This window comes from Leptinotarsa decemlineata, unplaced genomic scaffold (assembly GCF_025532065.1).
Source record: "Leptinotarsa decemlineata unplaced genomic scaffold, Ldec_3_MD MMD2_tig00004307_RagTag_RagTag, whole genome shotgun sequence".
Taxonomy (NCBI): domain Eukaryota; kingdom Metazoa; phylum Arthropoda; class Insecta; order Coleoptera; family Chrysomelidae; genus Leptinotarsa; species Leptinotarsa decemlineata.
Genome location: NW_027412606.1, coordinates 14,106,578 through 14,129,542, shown reverse-complemented (window position 1 = coordinate 14,129,542; position 22,965 = coordinate 14,106,578). Strand labels below are relative to the sequence as shown.

General features: G+C 34.0%; 1 protein-coding gene and 1 long non-coding RNA gene across 2 annotated transcripts in view; one reads left to right on the top strand and one right to left on the bottom strand.

Moving 5' to 3' along the window:
* Positions 1-3,663: 3,663 nt before the first annotated feature.
* The window catches only part of TrpA1 (Transient receptor potential cation channel A1), a 130,484-nt gene continuing 111,182 nt past the window's right edge, over positions 3,664-22,965 (bottom strand). Inside the window, exons 19-20 of the mRNA XM_074179026.1 lie at positions 11,583-11,710; positions 3,664-4,139 (exon numbers count right to left, since the gene is read on the bottom strand). Coding sequence (XP_074035127.1) covers positions 4,050-4,139; positions 11,583-11,710 — 218 coding nt within the window. The 3' untranslated portion in view covers positions 3,664-4,049. The remainder of the gene's footprint in view (positions 4,140-11,582; positions 11,711-22,965) is intronic.
* On the top strand, positions 5,987-7,543 carry LOC141483933 (uncharacterized). The gene is made up of 2 exons (XR_012466375.1): positions 5,987-6,391; positions 7,331-7,543. It is a non-coding gene; the product is annotated as an uncharacterized lncRNA (long non-coding RNA).

The following is a 22,965-nucleotide window of genomic DNA, read 5'->3' as shown; positions in this document are numbered from 1 at the left end:
CATTTTAAAAAACAGTTTTTACTCAACACAGGATTATATGAATAGTACTTACACTTAATGATTAATTCACTTAATATTACTTTTTTATATATATAATCTAGAAAGGTTAATGCAGTCAAGCTGCTGGAAAATAATTCCATGAAAATAAAAAAATAAATAGATAAGTACTTTTTGATCTTTCCCATATTCATTTCAATTTAAGAGCCGCCGATAGACAGCTGTTTCAGCCTATTGGGCATCGTCAGTACCGGACAGGCGGTCCTCGATTGAAGACAAAATGAGAAAAACCAAGAAAGTACTTGATAAAAATAGCTGCGTAAACGCAAATGAAACATAAGTGGAACCACCTATTGGTGTGACACCCAAGTCAACTTGCCAAGTTTTTTATGTCAGTGTTGGTGGTTTACAAAGTCGTAGGTCTGCATGAGAGGAAAGGGGCAACCCTGAGCATGTCACAATGCATCTCTTCGGAATATTAATCATATATATATTACCGTAGTAGTAAAAAGCTCACATGGTAGAGTAACTTTCAAATTAGATTTATGTATTTTGACTAGAGTGTAAAAGTTTCTCAACATGGTTCCTATCTTGACCAATAGGTTCATAATAAATATCGAGATTTTCACAGAGTTTTTTGTAGAGTTTGCTCATTGCAACATTGCATCAATATCTGACTCGAGCGCGTCAGATATTGATACCATCAATGTCTTACGTATTTTTAATAATGTTGGTATGTTAATCTGATCTTTTACATGATGCGGGTGGTTGTACGTAAGGGTTTAAAGTGAAAAGAAAAAAAATTAATCGAGCGCGTCTGATTTTCTAAGGGGGTGTTAAGTGCATCAAAAAAAAGCTCTCATTCAATAATCTGACGATTTCGATCTGACGCAAACTCGTGGCCATTATTATAATGTTAAAAAAAAATTCGCCATTTTGAAAAACTCAAGCGCGTCAGATTACGATATATATGGTTCATCTTCATGTTCTAGACGTGCTGTCTCATAATCTGACGATTATCTAGAGGAATTCGCTTAAACTGACAAAAAAAATTATTTTTTTTCAATTTTTTTAAATCATTGAACTTAATTAATTGAAAAGCTCAGAAAATAGCATGCAAATAAATAGGTGTATGTTTTTTAAATAGAATACTTCTATTTATAAGAAAATAATTTAAAAAATATGCTCAAAAAAATTTATTTTATTGTAATCAATTGATTAATTAATCATCATCATCATCCTTCTAGCTTTTAAGTAATATATTTCATGAAGCCTCTTTGTATGGGCTCGATTTTGTTTATGTGTATGTGGGTGACCATATAAGAGAGGCATCTTCCAGCCGAGTTTTGACGTATGCATTGAAAATATTTAAAAACTGTCTCTGCTACGAAAGTTCTTACAGTTACGATAGATGAGCCCTAGCATCCGTTTGGCTGAGCATGTTATTGTGTCATAGTGTATGGAGAAACTTAGTTTACGGTCAAATGTAACACCAAGATCCCATTGATGAGTGGTTGTTTGAAGAGGTGTGTTATTTATGCAGTAATTATGAGAAATAACATGTTTGAGGTTGTATTTTGAGTATTCACATTTGTTTTTGATGAGAGGAGAAGATTAATTTTGGTACCCCAAAAATCCTCTGATGTAATCGAATCGATATCGAATAAGTATTCTCTGAGATATTATGGTAGACTCATAAGAATGTACAGAACTATTGAAACAGCTTTCCGGAGAGGTGATAAATACATTCCCAAGTTCATGTTTATTATTCTGACTCCCACCCCGGAGTATGTGTTTGTGAAGTTGTTTCCGGACTTTGTCTGCAATTGGCGCAGTGGATATCCTACTGAATCAACGGCAAATAGAGCTTATGCCTAGTTGGAATTCATTTGGTTTGTTTGGGATACTCAGACACTTCACTCCGTCTGTAATGACCTTCTCAGTACTGAGAGGAGCAAGTTCTCCGAAACTGGTCTATCGGTGGTCGTCCCGACCACCGATAGACTTTTCATTTATAGGAAGTTACTTGCGACGAATCTTCCAATTGGATTACGTTGCACAGGTGCCTGATGGTTTTACTTCAACTGTCTGCGCGGTATTAGCTGGGTTAGTTGTTTTTCCGTCGGGTATCTGCCACACGTACCTAAAAAGTCGTAGGTTAAAACTAGTGGATGGTGTTTTTACCTAAACTTGAGTATGTCATTGGCACCTTTCCGGATGACATTAAATTATCATTGTGACTCCCACCTCGGAGTATGTGTTTGTGGAGTCTTTTCTGCAGGTGGCGTGTTTGTTCGGGATACTTAGACGGTTCACTCGTTCTGAAACGATGTTCCCGGTACAGAAAAAGGTCTATCGATGGTTGTCCCGACCAAATGAAATTCTGTTTAAAATCTGTTTTTCCGTGAGTCGGCTGTCGTCCCCATACCAACGACAACTCTCAGAAGTTGAGAAACTTGTGCGAGCTAAGGACTAACGACTATGAAGTTACTTGTGAGGAATCTTCCAAATGGAAGACGTTGCACAGGTGCCTGATGGTTTCACTTCAGCTTTCTGCGCGGCATTAGCTGGATTAGTTCTTCTTTTTCCGTCGGGTATCTGCCACACGTACCTAGGAAGTCGATCACATGAGAGGCAAGGGGATGGTATTTTCACCTAAACTTGAGTATGTCATATGCACCTCTCCGTAATATATTTAATTATCATTCTGACTCCCACTCCTGAGTATGTGTTTGTGGAGTTGTTCCAGACTTTGTCTGCAGGTGGCGCAGTGGTCATCCTACTGAATGAACTGCAGATAGAGCTTATGAGTAGTTGGAATTAATTTGGGAAAGACGACGTGCAGGTCGTCCCGACTCTTTTAGTCCGGGAAGATATAGATTATGCTGTAGACGACCCCTCACGATATGGAAGGCCCCGACACTCTCTCGAATGAGGCCCTCATGTCCCCCGTTAACGGACGAATAGATTTTTCATCCATCCCACCCCAGCCAGGTAGGGATACTCCGTGAAGGGCGGTACTGATGTCTCCTCAGTCATAAACCCATTTGTCCTTCTTCGACAAAAATCAGCTAAAAGGGTAAGGGAGCTGGGCTCCAACCTGAATGAAACGAAGACGCTTGGTCGGTCGTCCCGACCAAATAAATTAATTTCTGCTTTTCATATATAGGAAGTTACTTGCTACGAATCTTCCAAATGGAAGACGTTGTGCAGGTACCTGACGATTTTACTTCAGCTTTCTGCGCGGCGTTAGCTGGTTTGCTAACTTAACTTCACTTAGAATATTAAGGAGGCCTGTCTCCCTTTTACGTCAATAAACTCATTTCAGATATTTGCTGTAAGTGAGAAATGTGTTTTTATTGAGGATTACCAAGTTATTGAAGTGATTGACAAAAAATGGACCCTGTAAGGACTTGCTATTAATATATCATTGAAGAACAAGTTGGTCTCAGTCTGTTCAATTGTTCGATATCCTTTCAGATTTGTCACTAGCTCCTTTCACAAATCTTTTCCCGACATCAACACATAGTTTATATGATCAAGAAACTTTCAGTTTTCTAAAAGTACGCAAGCAGAAGTTTCTTACTCATGAAATTAATTTTTGCTTCTGAAGTAAATTAAGTTTTAGTATAATTGACATTATGTATTGGGAAAATAAATATTCAATATTGAAAATAGTTTTATTATCTTTTAAAATATTTTCCATGATGAATTATTTAAACCAATTGACGATTGTGCACTAATGGTTTTGTATGCGAAAGTCCAATCAGCAATGGCATATTCACTCCTGATATGACTGAAAAATTAGATCGATTTCACTTGACAGAGGTCCAGGTATGATAAGCTTATTATATTAGTCAAATCCACAATACTTATATATTTTTTATATTTATGGTTTTGTATGCGAAAGTCCAATCAGCAATGGCATATTCACTCCTGATATGACTGAAAAATTAGATCGATTTCACTTGACAGAGGTCCAGGTATGATAAGCTTATTATATTAGTCAAATCCACAATACTTATATATTTTTTATATTTTCTTGATGATTATCACTTGTTTGAAGAGCCTTCTACTGAATTTCGAGTACTAAAAATAACTCCTTCATCCACATCATCTGCCTCAGTTTTTATTTCCATCTTCTGCAAATAACACAATGTCATGTTAACATTTCCTTGATGATATCGAAGCCATTTAGATAGTAAAATGATATGGATAATACAATACAATATCTCTATTCTTTAAAGTGATCACTTCACAATGATATAGGAGTCGTCAATAGTAAAAAACATGAAATGTATATAAACATTAGTACAGCAGTTTTACAAAAGTCATAAATTTAACACATGAGAGTGCTTGTTTAAAATAAAAAATCAAAAGGGTGTATACATATACATAATAGTTGAAATAGGTAATGCCGGACATGATATTAATTGTTGATTGGCGAATGTAGATATTTAAAATATTCATTAATATTGTAAAAACAACCATCTACGAGATATTCTCTGATTCTCCGTTCAAATACTAAAATTGATGCTACACTTTTTAGACCGGAAGGTAGACAATTGAAAAATTTGGAACCTGCCAGAGATAGCGTCTTTTCGAATACTTTTGTACGATGTTGTTGTAGTTTGATTGAATTTCCGTTCCTTGTTGCGTAATTATGACATTGGGAGTTAGTTTCTAATTCTAGTTCGCGATTTTTCACAAACAGCAGACATTTATAAATATAGAGAGAAGGTACTGTTAATATCTTCCTTTGCTTGAAAACATGTCTACATGAATCAGTATGACGTAGATTGTGAAGCATACGAATTATTCGTTTCTGACCAACAAAGACCCTGTATATTTGTTGCGTCCCCCCATAAGATTACATTATAAGATAGAACAGAATTCACAAGAGCATAGTAAACATCTAACAGTTGTTCTTCAGTCAGTATTTTTTTAAGCTGCATCAAGGCATAGAAACTGCTATTGAGTCTTTTACTAACGTAGTCGACTTGAAATTGCCAATTCAATGAGTGGTCGATGTGAACTCCTAAAAACTTTGTGGATTCTGAAGGGTATATATTCGTGTTATTTATAATAACGTGTATGTGATGTTCCATATATTTTCTTGGAGAAAACTGTACCAATACTGTTTTTTCTGCGTTGACCATAAGTTTATTTCTTTGACACCACTTTGAGAAATTATGACTTATTACATTCAATTTTTTTTAGTTCCAAAGGGCTGTCGGCTTCTGCGGAAATAATAATAATAATAATAATAATAATGACGTTTATTCGTGATAAAATAAAATCCATACAATAATATAAGAGTTGTGTATAAAAATGAATAAACATAATAATATCCACAGAAGTATCAAACATACTTGTTTGTGGAATTACAAAAGAGACAGTCACGAAAGATAAAATATAAAACTAAGTGTAAAATTAATATACATCAATTAAAATTATACCTGATTAATTCATATTATAATAGTATAGATAAACTTGAGTATACATACATGCATTTCAATCTCTGCAGAAATCTTATATCTAATGAACAATGGATATACACATATATACATACATATACACGCATACATACGCACACACATATACATACATATATACACATACATACACAATACATACACATATACACATACATACATACATATATAAATAAGCTATTGATAATCATAATAACAATATATTTGGACAGTGGTTCAACCTTCAATTAGTTTATGAATATCCGTTCTTGCATTTTCCTTTACAAATGATACTAATTGTTTTTTGAAGCGTTTCATAGAAGTTTCATATGTAATTTCTTTTGGTAAATAATTTAATAGTTTGGGAGCTAGATAACGATAGCTTCTCTGTCTTATAGATTTGGAAACCAGTGGTATACAATGGTGATGCCTTTTTCTCGTTGCGTATGGGTGGTTTGGAGTGTCATGTTCAGCTTTGTTCTTGTATAGCTGGCATCCTATCTGAACGGTGAATAATTGTCTCAAATCTAAAATTTGTGTCTCTTTATACAGCAAATTACTTTCATACCTTGCAGGTTTATTGAGTAGTATTCGAAGAAATCGTCTTTGAGAGACTTCAAGAGGATGTAGGTGAGTTTTTGATACTCCTCCCCAACCAATGATGCCATAATTCAAGTGTGATTCTACTAAACTGTGGTATAGAATTTTTCTGTATTTGTAATTCACGAACTTTCCGACTTGTTTCAGTCTATATGAAATACAACGTAGTTTTTTTGTTAAGTACTGTATATGGTGGTCCCATCTAAGATGATTATCTATATATATACCCAGATATTTGATTTTTTTCGCAGGTTTAATTACAAGATTTTGTTGAATATTCAGAGTGTATTCTGGCAAGGATGTTGAGAGACTGCTGAATGGTAAGTATACTGTTTTGTCAAAATTAATTGAAAGTAATCTACTGTCAAACCAGTCTTTGAGATTTCTTAGGTCTTTTTCAATGTTCAGTTTCAGATTGTACCAGTCTTCATCTTTATAGTATATTACCGTGTCGTCCGCAAAACTTATAATTTTCCCGATTGTTTTTTGTATGAATAAGTCATTCAAATAGATCACGAATAGCACCGGCCCCAGTACTGTCCCTTGAGGTACACCGCATGTTATTTCCATTTCTGCACTGATTTGGATTCCAATTTTCACTCTTTGCTTTCTATTTGTTAAGTAGCTTTTAAGTAATTTGTGTGCAGTACCTCTTACGCCCATATTTTCGGCTTTGATTCCATCGTGTCCAGGAGATTTATTATTCTTCAATTCATTTATAGTGTTCCTTATCTCATTCATACTTGTAGGTGTGAGAAAAATTGAATTATTCGTTATATTTTTCTTATTTTTGTGAATAGGATTTTTTTTAATGTTTTTCGCTAGGTTTCTTCCTACATTCACGAAAAAACTGTTGAACATGTCAGCGATTATTTTTTGATCGGTGACGATTTCTCCTTTCTCATTTTTGATGTTATTTATTTGTTTTTTTGTTTCGATTTTCAGAATTTCATTAACCGTTTTCCATAGTTTTTTGCTTGTATTCTGTTCATTTTCCATTAGCTTTCCATAATACTTTTCTTTTGCATCTCGTATTTTTTTCTCAGTTATTTTTTTGGTTGTGAGATAATCATTTTTCATGTTCTCATTGGTTGGGTCTTGTTTCCAAAGGCGATACAATAGGTTTTTTTCGTTGATATGTGTTATCAAGGACTTCGTAATCCAGTTTTTTCGTCTGCGCTCACTATTTTTCATTTTTATGTGTCTTGTTGATTTACGAATACAGGTATTTATTATATTTATGAATTTTTCTGTTACAGTTTCAAGATTATGCATCGGGTATAATTCATCCTCCCAATTTATGTGGCTTATGGATTCAAGCAGTTCTTTTTTGTCTAATCTTTGAAAGTATTTTTTTGAATTGTTATTTATTTCATTTTTTGTTTTATTATTTAGTACGATTTGTAGTAGCGTTATGTAATGATCTGTGATTGTGGTGGAGATAGTTATAGGCAATAGATTGTTGAAGTTTTGCTGTTTCGTTTTAATAAATATATGATCTAGACATGATTCCGATCCATTCCTTGCTCTGGTAGTGGTGTTTATGGTTGAGTGAAACCCATATTCACTCATAATGTCGAGATATGTTTTCGAATCTTCAGTTTCCTTCAATAGATCAATGTTTATATCACCAACGAATAAACTGTAATGTGGGTTCTTATTCTCTTTGTTTAGCAATTCGTTAAGTTGATATAGGAAGTCATCAATTTTACTCGCTGGAGATCTATAGAACGCGTAGATGCAGATGGTCTGTTCGTCTACCGTCATATTGATTTTCAGTAATACACTTCCGTTTAGTTCGATATGATTATAGGAATGATATAGGTTTGCTTTTACAAACACAACGACACCGTCATTTTGGTTGTAGTTGCTGTCATTGTATAGAGTAACATAATCGGTCATATTAAGGGTGGAAGTATCAGGCACGTGCCAAGTTTCTGTTAAGACTATGCAGTCGAAAGACGCTTTAAGCTCTTCAAGATTGATTTTAAGTTCATCTATATTTTTTGAAATACTGCAAATATTAGTATTGAGGACTTTTATATCACTGAATTTATTATTTATCGCTAAGACTTCTTTCGCTTCATTGCAATTATTCAGGGGGTATGTTCTTATTTTTTCTACTATAAAATCTCTTATATAAGGATCCATACTGATAAGATTTACAAATATTACTATATTAATACAAAGGAATAGAATGTTTTATACTATAAATTCTGAAAGAGTTCACAATAACGAAGAATGGTGAGATTATATAAATATATCTAAGGTATGTAAAGATTGCTATTTCTGGAATACCTATAGAATCGTAAGAATATGTATGTAGTTAATTTACAGCTTGCCGTTGCTTATTTATTTATTTGCCGATCGTAGTCTGTTCTTTCCGTTGGAAGGTTGTTCTCCTGTTTTCTTCTTAATTATACTAGAGTTCGTAGTGATAACTGATTTTTCGGTAGTCTTATTTTTTTGATGGGATTCCGTTCCTTGCGTAGCTGTGCCTTGGCTGAGTGAATCGTTGAAAAATTCTGGTAGACTGGATTCTATTTCTAAAGTATATTCTTTATTCCTTATGTTTGGTGTGGGAGGTGCGCTATTATGTTTTTCGTAGAGGGGATATTCTTCAGCGTTTTCAAGTTGTTCCACAGTGTATGCTTTATTATTGATGTACAGTTTGTTTCCTTTTATATACGTTATATTATCCTTGTTTAGTCTTGCTCTGTTCAGGTTTTCACGTAATATTCTATTTTCTGCCCTTTGTTCAAATGTCAAGTCCTGTAGGATTGATATATTTGTTCCCTTCAGCTTCTTGCAATTTCTTAGTATCTCTTGTTTTTTCATATAAGATATCAGCTCCACTTTCAATGGGTTTCTTTTCATATTTCTCAATGGATAAATGTTATTTATATCATCTTCAGTGATATTGATACCAAGAGAATTTTTTAATTTTGTGCAAACATTGACCGTAGTATTCTCTGTTGTTTGGTCCAAACCAAGTATCAAGATATTATTTTTTTTTGATGTCCTTTCGAGTAGCTCAACCTTCTTCTTCAAGTCTTGATTTTCCCTTTCCAATTTATTCACTTTGTTATTCAATTCCTCTAATGTCAGTAATACTCTGGCTTCGCTTGCTTCTATTGCACTTTTTATTTCTTTTCTATTTCTAATGACTTCTTGACGAAGTTCTTCCATTTCAATAGCTTGGCAATTAGATTTTAACGTGTATGGACACTCTTAGCCAAATGCTTATCTTCAACTGATAAGGGCATTTGTTGATAGTTTTTATTCTGGGAGTCTCTTATTACTTCGGTAGTCTTTTTTAATTTGTTTTCACTATTTATTTACAGTTTGCTAATATACTTCTTTTTTAGTTTTTCAGAACGTCATATACTATATGCTTCACCGCTTTTTATAATTTTCAATGCAGTTGTTTACATACCATGAGTGACTTTCTGATGGAGCTCTTTAGTTCGACCACTTCACTATATTAGGCTACACATACACTACCATAGAAGTATCATCGGAAAAAAGAACTATCGTGGTATGATTTACCACTATAAATGATTTACCACTATTGTGGTAAATCATTTATGTATAGTAAAAACATTAATGGTCCCAAGACTGAGCCTTGTGTAACTCCAACTTCCAAGTCATAAGTATTCGAGTTTACATTATCCCATTCTACGTACATATTTCGAAATTTCATGTAAGACATAATCAAAGATAGAAATTTACCTCGGATTCCAATTGCACTAAGTTTCTTGGCCAGTATATTGAAGTTTATAGAATCAAAAACCTTTGATAAATCGTAGAAGAGTGCGGCAAACTTTCTTTTGTCAATTCCTCTGTAGATATTTTCCAAGAAAGCTGTAGTCGCACTTTCCGTCGATCTACCGGAGCAAAATTCATTTTGACATTTATTAATTACATTATGTTTCGTTAAGAAAGGAAGTAGTTGTTCACAGATACATGTTTCAATTACTTTGCTCAACACACTAGGAATAGTTATTGGGCGGTAGTTGTTAATCAACAAGGGATCATTTCTTTTCAAGAGAGGAACAATTTTTACTACTTTCAAAATATCTGAAAAAATGTCGTCTTCCACAGATTTGTTGATGATATATGCAAGTGGTTCACATATATACTCAGAACTGCTCGAGCTGTCCTCCAACTTTTATGCAAGCATTACCTCGTCTAAACATCGTGTGCCGAACACTTTTAGATAGTTCCGGCGAATGTCTAATCTGATCACGTGAATCCCGTATCCGTTGGAGTAATTATTTTTCAGTGTTGACTGGAATTTTATAAACGAGGGACTTTAAGTGTCCACAGAGTAAGAGCTCTAAAGGATTTAAATCCAGTGACCAGAGTGGCCATGACCTGCGCGACCGATCCAGTCTTCTCCTTGATTTGCATCCAGAGATTGACGTGCTATCATGCTAAAGTGAGGTAGAGCCCTTTGTACAAGAACCATATTCTCCTTTAATGCCAGTGGGATATTTTCTAATAGTATAGGTAACACAAATTCGAAAAAATGACGATACCTCGGAAGTAAAAAATGACATCCGATGAGATCATCACCCTCAATTCCAATCTATAACCGCAGTACGGACACGCCTGAAGAAGCTATTATACAGCGAAATACGTATTGCGTTTTTTTAAAACTGTTCAGTTCAACTGTTCAAAATAAAGTATTTCTTGAATTCTCACAAAATGACAAAATGCATATCGGCCAATTCTGAGTTTGTAAACCGTACCATTTTCTTATATCAGTAACGAACTCTATAATTTGAAGCTCTTAAAAACATTTGAAATAATTATTATCGAATGAATACTTCTGCACTATTTTAAGTTACGTCAAAGTCTGATTTGTTTGAGCATTTTTTTTCTTTCCATGGCATTCTTAAAACACTACCCTAATGAATAACATTCTGAGTTTCATCATAAACAGTTGATCTGTTGCATGTCTATGGACATGCAACATTTTTATTATTTAATATTTTTTTATTACTTGATATTATTATTTACTTACTTACTTGATTACTTTTGATAACAATTCCTAAGACTAGAATAGACTATTGATATGAAAAAAATAACAATTACACCTCAATTGGGTAATGGTTTGATAATTCAAATTTTTCAGTTTGTTGTTTTAGGGACATGCAATTAAGTGGTTTTAATTTTTTTCTCAAGAACAAAGCAAGATTCGACAAGAATGCTGGAGATAAAAAGGGTGTAGTTTCAGTTCCTCAATGTGAAAAAAAAAAAATTGTAAAAATTAGTGGCGTACACTTTTTTGGTAGAAAATATTGGTTACGGTTCCTTCTGGGAAGCCATTGAACAAGATGATTTCAATATAGTCAGGGTTGAATTAGCCGCCCAATATAGGTAGATAGGATAGATAAAAACCTTGGTGTAACCTTCCTTAGTAATCACAACGATCACTGTGGACGTTTGTTTATATTTTAAATGCCTGGAACTAATGACGACGAGTTATAAAACATTATAACTTACCTGTACGATAAGACGTAAAAATTTCTGTTGGGTATCTAAAATTTTAAAAATTTCTCTCAATTTCTTCTTTGTTTTATTCAACTCTCTTGGAATGAAATCATCTCTGCTATCCATGGACATGTCAAGTCCTAAAAATTGAATTGAAATGAAAAAGAAATTCACTGTTTTTTACTATAGTTCAATTTTGAATGTTTGTGAAATCATACCTATATTTTGAATGTTGTCAAAATTCATCATTTGTCGTTAAAGAGGTCTAAATACTTTTTTGGGGTAACACATCAAACGATAAGTAGGGGCGGTAACATCTCCCCTTACGAAAACCCTCTATGAGATCGCCAAAAGACAAATATGGCTAATATCAAAGATAAAGCAATCCGTTGTAAAGACAAACTTCGCCATCGACCGCCGAACAAGATTTGTGCTCTGTCATTTACAACACATTCCACTACAAGATCACTATTTGAAATACCGTAAAAGTGGACCTCCTTGGGGAGCTTCGTTTAACTTTGATGATATTCGTGGATTTCGTAGATTCCATAGATGATGTCTTCATGAGGAATGTTATCGTTTTCACCAAACCGTTATTTTCAATATCTCGACATGTGTTTCAGTCACCAAGTGATCATCTTCAAAATGAAGATCAATCTTCCTTTGAAGATCTTAGTGATTGAAACACGTGTCGAGGTGTTAAAAATAACTTCAGTAATATTCATTATATTTAACCTAAAATACAATAAGATCATCTAAAGGAACAATTCGCGTCAGTGCAGGATTCTTCACTGAAGTTATTTCTGCGTATGCTGTTGGCGATACAACTGCCGCAATAGATTTTCAATTATTGAACGAATTGTTCCTTTAGATGATTTTATTTATAGCCAGTCTTCAAGTATGCCCACTGACTATATGTGAAATGTGTTCTTTCCTTATACGAGGAATTGGGCAAATTTCGAATCCTCGTTCACAGGCAGACAGGGCGATGACAAACCTGTTGTTTGGGGTCTGCTTTAGCCTAGTTCGAGGAATGATATTCTGAAGGAATTAAATTTTCAATTATCGGAAATGATCGACTTCATTGATAAACACTACCTTGCATTGACTAGTGGCCAAACAGTCCGAAACCAGTCTGCAAGTGTGTCAATCCATTGAACTACGGGGTAGAACGTTGAGACTGGTCTGAACGAATGGGAAAAGGTAACTATCGTGGGGGAACAGTACAGTGGTCAATGAAAATTTACAGGGATTTTTGTTCTTCTCGAGTTGAAAAATATGAAAGAATGGAATGATTAAACGTTTAGTGTCACCACGGCCACAATCAACTCTTTTATCACAAATATAGATATGGCGACAAAATCACAATTCCGTGTTATATCACACTTGATATTTTTATAGCGTTTCATTTAAAATAATTAGCATCATCAGTGACAATAATTTTTAATTACGGTGTTAGCTTCAGTTTTTCGTGAATTGTTTCTTCTGTCATAGAAACCGAACAAAAAATTGATGGATGTAGCCGTTACTACGTGGTAGGAGATCATCATCATCAAAAATGAGAAATAAAACTTTCTGTTTTTTATCACTTTTATTCGTGGCTGATTGTTGTTACTGCAGTTTCGTCCTATAAGGATATTTTCAAACAATTAACGTAATTGTTTACTTCTCATTTTTCATAAACCGAACAAAGCCTTCGCGTTTGAAAGTGGTAAATGGTAAATTTTGTGAATATCAAAGGTGTAGTTCGTGAAATTACCTACTATGGATCTTCATCAAGTTACGTTCGAATATATCAGAAAATCAATTGTACTAAATTATGCAACAATCGTATTTGGATCAAAAACTTATATTTTCGTTACTGCTGAGGTTCTTCAGATTTCCTCACATTTCTTTCCATATAAATTTATCAGCTTAGTTGAATTTATTGCGTAACTACTGATTTGTTACAAGTTCAGATTTTCATGATAGATTTGAAATTCATGATAGAATAAATAACAGGAAGTAAATGTTAACTAATAACCGGACCGAAATATTCAAATACCTACATCAGTTAACATAGAAATAATGTCAAAAAGAAGATACAATTGTGCAAAAAAGAATGAATTTGAATAATCAAAAAAAGTTGTAAGACCCTTAATTTGTGAGGAAAAAAATAATATTAAAAGAATCTTTTTCCTCTTTGCAGATGATCACTTTGTGATCGAAACACGTGTCGAGGTGTTGAAAATAACGATTTGGTGTTGAGAAAAAACTCCAATAATATTCAATGAAATGAATAAAAAAACTTTTGTCTAATTACCACTATAGTTGATTTTATTTATTCGACCGGTTTCATTTTTGATCCCATTATCACCGGTCGTATAAATAAAATCAACTAGTGGTAATTAGACAAAGGTGTTTTTATTCATTCCATTAAAGTTATCATGAGTTACCACAAAATAAACAAGTCATCAAGCACACATATATTATTGTTTATTTTTTCTAGATGCCGAAAGTTCGGGTGAGGAAGACTTCTAGAAGGAAAATTACCTTGTCGAGATATAGTAATGCTTATGGGGTGGTAAAAGCTGGATATTCACTATGGAAAGCGGTAGACAAGCGAAATGCATCCGACAAAGACGATCCCAACATTCAAACCATTTTTCGCAAAACGGTTAATACCCGTATAATCGGAATTTGTTTACTGAGATCGATTATGCTCCTGCATTTGTAACAGATACACTTAATCCAGAAAATACAATTGAGAGAACATATATAATTGATCTAGAAAATACTATTGAGTCTGCAGTTGTTACTAAGTATATCTAATTGAAGTCCAACTGAAGGTGAAAAACCACCATTATCGCCTTCTCTTTTACCTGAAGAATTACAGTTGCTTATCCAGACAACAGTTGAACAACAAGCTCTCTATGACTCACCAGTTCAAATAATTTGACATATAAACGTTCATGAACCTAAAGTAACTATAAATACACCACCTAGAGTTGGCAGCATCGGTATCTATTGAAAAATTTCACGATGATCGTCTACAAGTGCACAAGCTACTAATGATTTTATCGTCTTTACTTCGTAGACAGTAGGTTAGGTTAGGTCTAAAGTGAATGGGTCTCTTCGACCATCCACCGCAACCCGCAAGGGTTTATTGTGGCTCACATCTATTCACACTCGACCAAATAAACCCAGCTTTTTAACGAAGCCGATTATTAGTTTGTATGGTGAGTGGTCTTTCAGGTCAGATGGTAAAAGTACGGCTCTGCCGAACTCCAAAAACCAGATTCGGTCTCCAGTGGGGCAGGCACAAAGTATATTCTCCTGTCTTATTCATTTTCCAAACAGAAGCGACACACACTGTCTTCCGACAGTCCGTGTCTCTACATATGATGATTCAAATGACAGTGATCTATAAGAAGGCCTGTTAGACATCGTAGTTCATCCCTACTGTAGTCCAACAACTGTTTGGTATCAAGCTTCGAAGGGTGAATAAACGCCTTGGAGTGAGCCAATTCTGGAAGATTCTGCCAGAAGTCCATAAATCTTGTTGCCATCCAGGTTTGGCAAAGCCTAAAGCAAAGCCAATGACAAGTTCTGGTCCGATGAAGCTGCTTGCAGCACCCTCCTTTGCAAGGGAATCAGCAGCCTCATTGCCTTTCAGGTCAGTTTACCCATGAATCCAGACCAGAGATAATCTGCTAAGTCTTCCTATCGAGGAGAGTCGTTTTTTGGAATTTGCTACCAATTTAAACGTTGCTCGGTAGGAGCCAAGAGCTTCCAACGCCTCATGACTGTCCAAGAAATTTTTTATTGACTTGTGTATTGAGGTTGGATTCTTTCAATCTCTCTGCACACAATTTAACAGCGTAAATTTCCGCTTGAAATACAGTAGTATAGATTCCTAGGTAGGTACCGAAGACAATAAGGCCATTATCAAAAGCACCCCTAAGGAAATTCAATAAAAAGTGAAAAACTGGAAAATCAATTATCTATACTGATACACCAGAGCATGAAGCAAAATTAAAACGGACCAAACTTTAGCAAGTTAAGAAAAGATTAGACGGAACAGAATAAAAAAATACTGTATTGTTTGCTTAGCATCATATTCAGAGAGCAGATCCGGAGAAAAGTGGATTCAGTGTACTTCGTTCAAATAGTGGGCTCACGAAGAATGCACAGAAGGTGGTCTTAGAACTTACTAACATTTTTTTGTAATTCCTTTAAATGTTTACTATTCGTCAAAGGCTGATGAATATTTTAGAAGTATTAAAATCTTGAAGACTGATTGATGTTGTCATGTGGTGCCATAATAGGCTTGTTTCATGCTATGGAAAATGATACTGGTTTGCTTATAGATTGATCGAGTTAGGGGTATATTATACTTATCAAGCCTAATCGATCCCAAAATCTCTTTATATTTGCAGAAAAAAGAATAATTTGAAAAGCAAGAATTTAAATTGGTCGCGTGTCTGTTGACCAATGTCTAGAGCGGAGTTGCCAAGTGTATTGGTTTTTAATATCCAATCACAGATCTGATGATCCAATTTGATAGACGTCATTTTTTTGTTGTTATTGTTGTCAACTCGGTTGAATACAACTGTTACAATTATCTAATTAAAAAACGTTTTTTTGTAAAAGGTCCGTGTCATTAGTTTACATGTCAAATAATGGACCTTAGACAGCTTTATTTTTACAACGTACTCGTCAAATACAATTCCAACAAAAATCAAATAAAAGAACATCACAGTTACTATACAAGAAATTACAAGAAAATACCGTATCCTATCATACTGAAAAAGTCAATTTCACAAAGAGCATTTTCATACACATCAACCAAATTCTACAATATTATTCCTGATAAAATTAAAAACAGTAACCGCACTCCAATTTTCAAGAAGAATTTGAAATCGTTTATATTCGAAAAACAAAGACAATATGTGATAAATATATTAGAATAAAAAGTATACCAACCAATTATGCTATATTACCCTAGTCACATTATATAAATTTTATACAAATCTTATTATTATTTTTACATTCTGTCAACATATATTGGTTTATGTCCTTGTTTTATTTCTTTTTATATTATTTGTCTTGTGCCGTATTCTAGAAAATATACTCATTGTTACCATAAACAGGCACCCTGTATTAAGTTTACACGAATCTTATTATTATTATTATTGTTTTATTTATATTTTTTGTCAACTCATAACGTCATGTCTTTTCAAATTATTATTTTTTATTTTTATGTTACATTCTATTCGTCTTGTAGCGTACTCTATAAATTATACTCCTTGTTACACAATAACGAAACAAGTGCAACAGCGCTTATCGTTCAAGTCTTTATTCCCACTCTATCATGTAGTTCATTTATTTATATTCTGTACTCTTACGGTGAATAAAGTTTTTTATTATTATTATTATTATTCCGAACAATATTTTTTCAGGTTATTTTTGGATTGATATGTTCTGGAGTAATTCTACATGTCACTGTACATATTTTTGCTTCTCTTTTCAGTCACCATACTGCACCTTGGCCGAGATAAAATCAAAATTAAATCAAAACTTTCCATCCTTCGATAAAAGACAAAGTCTGAAATGAATGTCATATAAATAAAAGGGACCTTCTAAATATACCTGCTTCATTTCGGTACCAAATGCAAATTTTTCAAGTAAAATAACATCGATCATTTCAAAATTGACTCTTGGTAAGTTGTCGGGGGACAGCTTTAACAAAACTGGGCTCAACATTCATTTTGAAATTGTTTTAACAAAAATACGAAGTTTGTGGAAACCGTTAACATTAGAAAGAGCACATTGTCGCATTCACTACAGAAGGCGCTGGCAGACTGGATGACAATATGGCTTATATACCAGTAACGTTGAATTTCTTATTTTTGGTGGGTATCATGAATGCATAATTGATTTATTCTATTAGGGTTCATGAGCATTCGAAAACAATTTGAAAATACAGCTCGTTTAATTCTATTTAGAATCATATTTAGATATAACTTGTACCATATCAGTTATCAAGGCAAATATTATTGTCCATTTTCATGCTTAATTCGTGGTTTCGAGCGATCTTATTATTGTATATTTATTTGCTTGCTGGCTTCATTCTTTAAAAAAATGAATGAATAATTACAGAAAATTTTAATTGATTTTCTCACGGAAATGGAGTTCCCATATCACAATTTATTGGTTAATTCCGCATTGAAAATGTATGTCATATCCATTCTGCTTATTTTTGCAACATTGAGTTTCTACTTTTTCTTAGCTGACAACTCGCGTAGGAACAATTCGTTTTTTCATCGATTTTAGTTTGTGTGTGTTTCAAAAGTGTTTTAGATATATTTGAATATTAATATGGTGCATTCTTGTGCTGATTTTAATTGTGTGGAAAGGCACATGAAAACAGAAAGCGCATTGGTTTATAGATGAGTTATTTCATATAATGAGTTTAGGTTTCCAAAGGATAAAATGATGAGAAAAAAATGGGTGAAAGTATGAAAAGAAAGAACTACAATCCTTCTATTCTTCCAAGACTTTATAGAAATCATTTTAAAAGTGACTATATAAATGAATGGGAGACGAAAATATTGAATTTATTGACACAGTTTTTCATTTCAACTTCAAGTATTCTCCACAGAAAGTATTATCTGGAGTTAATACTTTCGCTGAAAGTATGATACATTTCACTTCATTAAATTTTATCACATGATTAATGGTATTACCTCAAAAGCTTTTGTTGGATCAGTTCGAGTACAATCAATTCTGTCTATACTTGACCTCATTCAACCTTCCTCTCAAGTTTTGGAAGATTCAACAGATTACCCAAGCGAGCCTATAACGCTTGAATTTAGTAGCTATATTAGAAAGAGGTATGTATTTAGGAATAGTTTTTTTTTGTAATAAATTGCAGTTGTACAGATTGAGGATTGTAGAATAAATTGATCCAGTTTGCTATATTTTTTATGTTCATAACTCTATATTATTAAATGATGCATAAAATCATAGTTTAGGTGAATATTTTGTGATCTATTGACTTTGTGTACTGATTTTTAGATATAGAACTTATTTCCAAACATGATTTATCGTGTACATTTTATTCCATGAGGAGAATTTTTCAATAATTGGAACGTTAAAGGGTTCATATACACTTCCATAATTGAATTGATTATTATAGGTCCGTAAATTTTATGATTTTCAATGTTGATTATTTCTATTGTTTCTATTGGTCAATCGAGCAAGAATCGGGAATAGGGTCGTGACGTCACCACCCTACCACATTCAATTTTCAATTATTAATTACGGGAAAACTATGGTATTTAGAGAGATGAAACAAAGTGCACTGTTTTTTAATTTAAAATTTCTATTAACAAAATTTCTATAAAGCAAAAATCATGAAACAAGCCCATTATTCGTATAATTAGTACTAATGACATAATAAACATGTTTCATTGGTATATATTGTATTATTTGTATGTGTTTCAGACCACCCCAATCACTGTTTTAACCGCCCCTGGCATAGGGACGGTTGAAACAAAAATTTATATTTCATATATTTCTAAAAAATAGTAACCAGAAAACTATAATGATACACCCATATCATAGATGATTCTTCACATTTGAATTTCACACATCATAATCGTCACTTAGTTTATAAACAACAAAATTATAAACAACAAAATTATAAACGATAAATGCTAAATTGTTTCATCCCTACCCAGTCTCCCCTACACAAAAAGTGAAATGTCAATTATATATGAATAATGGAAATGAAATGAAAAATAAAATGAGATAGGGTGGATTAGCCGGTTAGCCGGCCAGTGCCCGTTTTCGACCACATCAACATTAAAACACAGAAAATAGTATGCAATCCTGACCCTGCTTCGTATTATGGGCATTCCCACTTTCGGCCACCTATTTTTGCTCTACTATCAGCTTCAGCCGCCTTCAGGTAATTTTTCGAACTAGGTATTTTGTTCGCCGTATGATCCGTTAAAGTTCTGTGGATTGTGTAGTGGAAGTGCTGCCAGTAAAAAGTGAGTATTAATGAAATTTCGTATCTTTTGAATGAGTTAAATATCATTCCATCATAACATATAATTGAGTTCATATTTTAAATGAGATAAAAGTTAATATTCAATCTCATTTCTGTAAAAGGCATGGTGGTCGAAAACCGGACAATGAAATTTCAGTCTATCCAGTTTTCGGCCATGCCGGTCGAAAACTGGTCATATCTCAGAAAAATTTCTTTCTCTTTCTCATTCACACGCACCTACCTTCATCGTTCTGCATTCAGCACATTACTTCAAAGATTGATATGAATTCAGTATCCAGTTTTCGGCCATTGTTTTCGTATGGAATATCAACACTAATTTGAAGACAACCTAAGTGGCTGAAAACCAGCACAAATTGATAACTACATATGTTTTCCATGAGATGAAGAGGAAAGACTTCTCGGCCACCTTAAACATTATCCTTATTGTTGCAGATGGACAATCAAACAAAAAAAGGAAAGAATATGCAGAAGGCTAAACAAAAACGAGAGTTCTTCAAGTATTCCGAAGATCAATTGAAACAGGCACTGTATGAAATAAGAGAACATAAAATGAAAATTCGCCAAGCGAGCAGGGAATTTGGAGTACCTAAAACCACCATTCAGGACTACCTGATGGGAAAAATACCAAAAATATCCAGGAAAATCAGAAAAACTGGACCGGAGCCATTGTTGACAATTGAAGGCGAGGAAAAAATTTGTAATTGGACCATAAATTTGGCGAAATGTGGTTTTCCGATTAAAAAATGCGACCTGATTGCCACTGTTGAAGGAATAGTCAAAGCAACAAATAAACAACATTTATTCAAAAATGGTAAACCAGGGCAAAGGTGGTATGGAAATTTTTTGAAACGCCATCCTGAGATATCGCTCCGTGAAGCAGAGGGTATAAATAAAGCGAGAGCCATAGTTACCGAAGAAAGTATTAGGTCATGGTTCAGAGAACTGAAAACTTTCCTCACCAACAATGAATGGATGGATATTTTGGAAGACCCCAACCGCATGCTAAATGGGGACGAGTCGGGATTTTCCATGTGCCCCAAAACGGGAAGAGTTCTAGCTCCCAAAGGGTGGAAAAATCTTTACCAAATTAAAGTTGGTCAGGAAAAATCCTTGATCACCGTCTTGATAGTTTTTACTGCTAGCGGAAAAATATGTCCACCATTGGTGGTTTTTCCGTACGTAAGGCCACCTAGAGCGATTGTAGAAAATATGCCAGCAAATTGGGTACTAGGAAAATCAGAATCGGGCTGGATGAAATCAAATATTTTCTACGAATACATTGCCAATGATTTTCACAAATGGTTACTAGAAAATGAGATCAAAAAGCCAGTTCTTCTCTTTATCGACGGCCATAAGTCACATATGACTCTGCCACTGAGTGAGTTTTGTGAAGAAAATGGTATAAGTCTCTATGCCCTTCCTCCCAACACAACTCACATACTCCAACCTGTAGATGTCAGTGTATTCAAACCACTCAAAACTCAATGGAAAAGCACTGTGAGGAATTGGCAAAGCCGCCCAGAAAACGTCAACTGCTCCGTCACGAAAACAAATTTCTGTCAGATTTTCCAGGAATGTCTAGCGAATGTTAATATGATTAGTCATATTATAAACGGTTTCCGAAAATGTGGTCTTTTTCCTCTCAATCTCGAGAGCGTAGATTACACAAAATGTGTGAAAAACATTCTAGAAAAACAAAATAACCAGGCTACTGAGGAGACTAGGCCAGAACCAATCACAGTTAGTGATATTAAAGCATCCAAGAAAGTATTGAATGAAATTCGTGAGACATTGACCAGTTACGGTATCAATGTCGATGTTATATTTGAAGAGATTCGGGTTTTAGAGGATTCCCTTTGGCCAGTTGAAATGGCAGAAAATACTCATTCCGAGGAGCGTCATTCTCCTAACGAAGACATTCCGATTGGGTCCCTTGTGACAATGGATGAGCTGACTATTTTTCCAGTAGACAAGGTAATAGTTATGCCACAAGCTGAGATGGATATTGCCGAAGCAAATGATACATCATCAACAAATCCGGCAATTTTCGAAAAAATGGAAATGACAAATAATTTTGAAGATGACACCCATGCAACTGCAGCACGAGAGGAATTAGAAAAAGAGTCAATAAAACCAAAAAGTTTAAATGAAGTGGATGAAAATAGTGCAATAGAGCAACCCAAAGACCTATCAAATATTGAGGAATTTGTATCAGAATCTCCACAATTATTGTCAAAAATCCCAGACAGTTCTGACATTGAAAAGCGCAATGAAACAAAGAAAATCAAAAGTTGCGACATTGAAAAACCAAAAATCAAAGAAATACAGCAAACCGAAGAAAATTAATACAAAAACTTGACAATTGTGTCAAGTCATGTACAGAATATAAAACTGAAAGAAACGGAAGCGGAAACACACCAAAATATCTCATTGGCAAACATCAGTCTGAAGAGTAAAATAGGCTCAAATGACTCTTTCAATTGCAGCCAAATATCTGAAACTGATGCCTTGCAATTGTCATCAGAAATTCCAGATAGTTCCGACAAAGAAAAACAAAGGAGCGAAGGTACATATCAAACCAAAAAAAATGAAAACCAAAGATTGCAACTTGTATTAAGAGATGTATCAAATGTAAGACTGACAGGATGTGAAGCGGTCACACACCAAAATCTCTCATTGGCAAGCACGAGTGAGAATAGTAAAATCGACATGAATGACTCTTTTGATCGCCACTTGATCTATCCAGAACCAATTCAATCGAAAAATAAAAATAGAAAAAACAAAGACAAACTCCCGAGCGCAATTTCTTCTGCGGCTTGGAGGCATCATTTTCAGGAAAAGGACAGAATCAAAAGTGAAAAGAGTGAAGAAATAGAAAGAAGAAAACAAATACGGATGACTGCCAAAGCTACGAAACAAGCACAAGAAATTAATAAGAACTCGAAAAAAAAGAACAGCAAACCCACCACTGGAAAGAAAATCAGAGAAAAAGTAGTTTCCATAGAGAACACTGAAATGAAACAAAAAATCAAATGTTCTTCATGCGATGAGGAATTGGAGAGTGATACAGAAATAGAAAATGAAAAGAATATCGGCTGTGATCATTGTACAAACTGGTTCCATATGAAATGTACAGAATTTTACGGAATGCAGTATGAAGAAGTAGCAACCAAAGATTATACATGTTTTCGTTGCTCTTAAGTTTCCTTCATTAATACGGCACCGGTTGTGCAATTTATTGGTTCCTTTAGAATGTCATTTTTATTTTTATTATGATTTATATTTTGTTAAATACTTCTTATTTTGAATATTATCTCAGTTGAAAAATATATATTG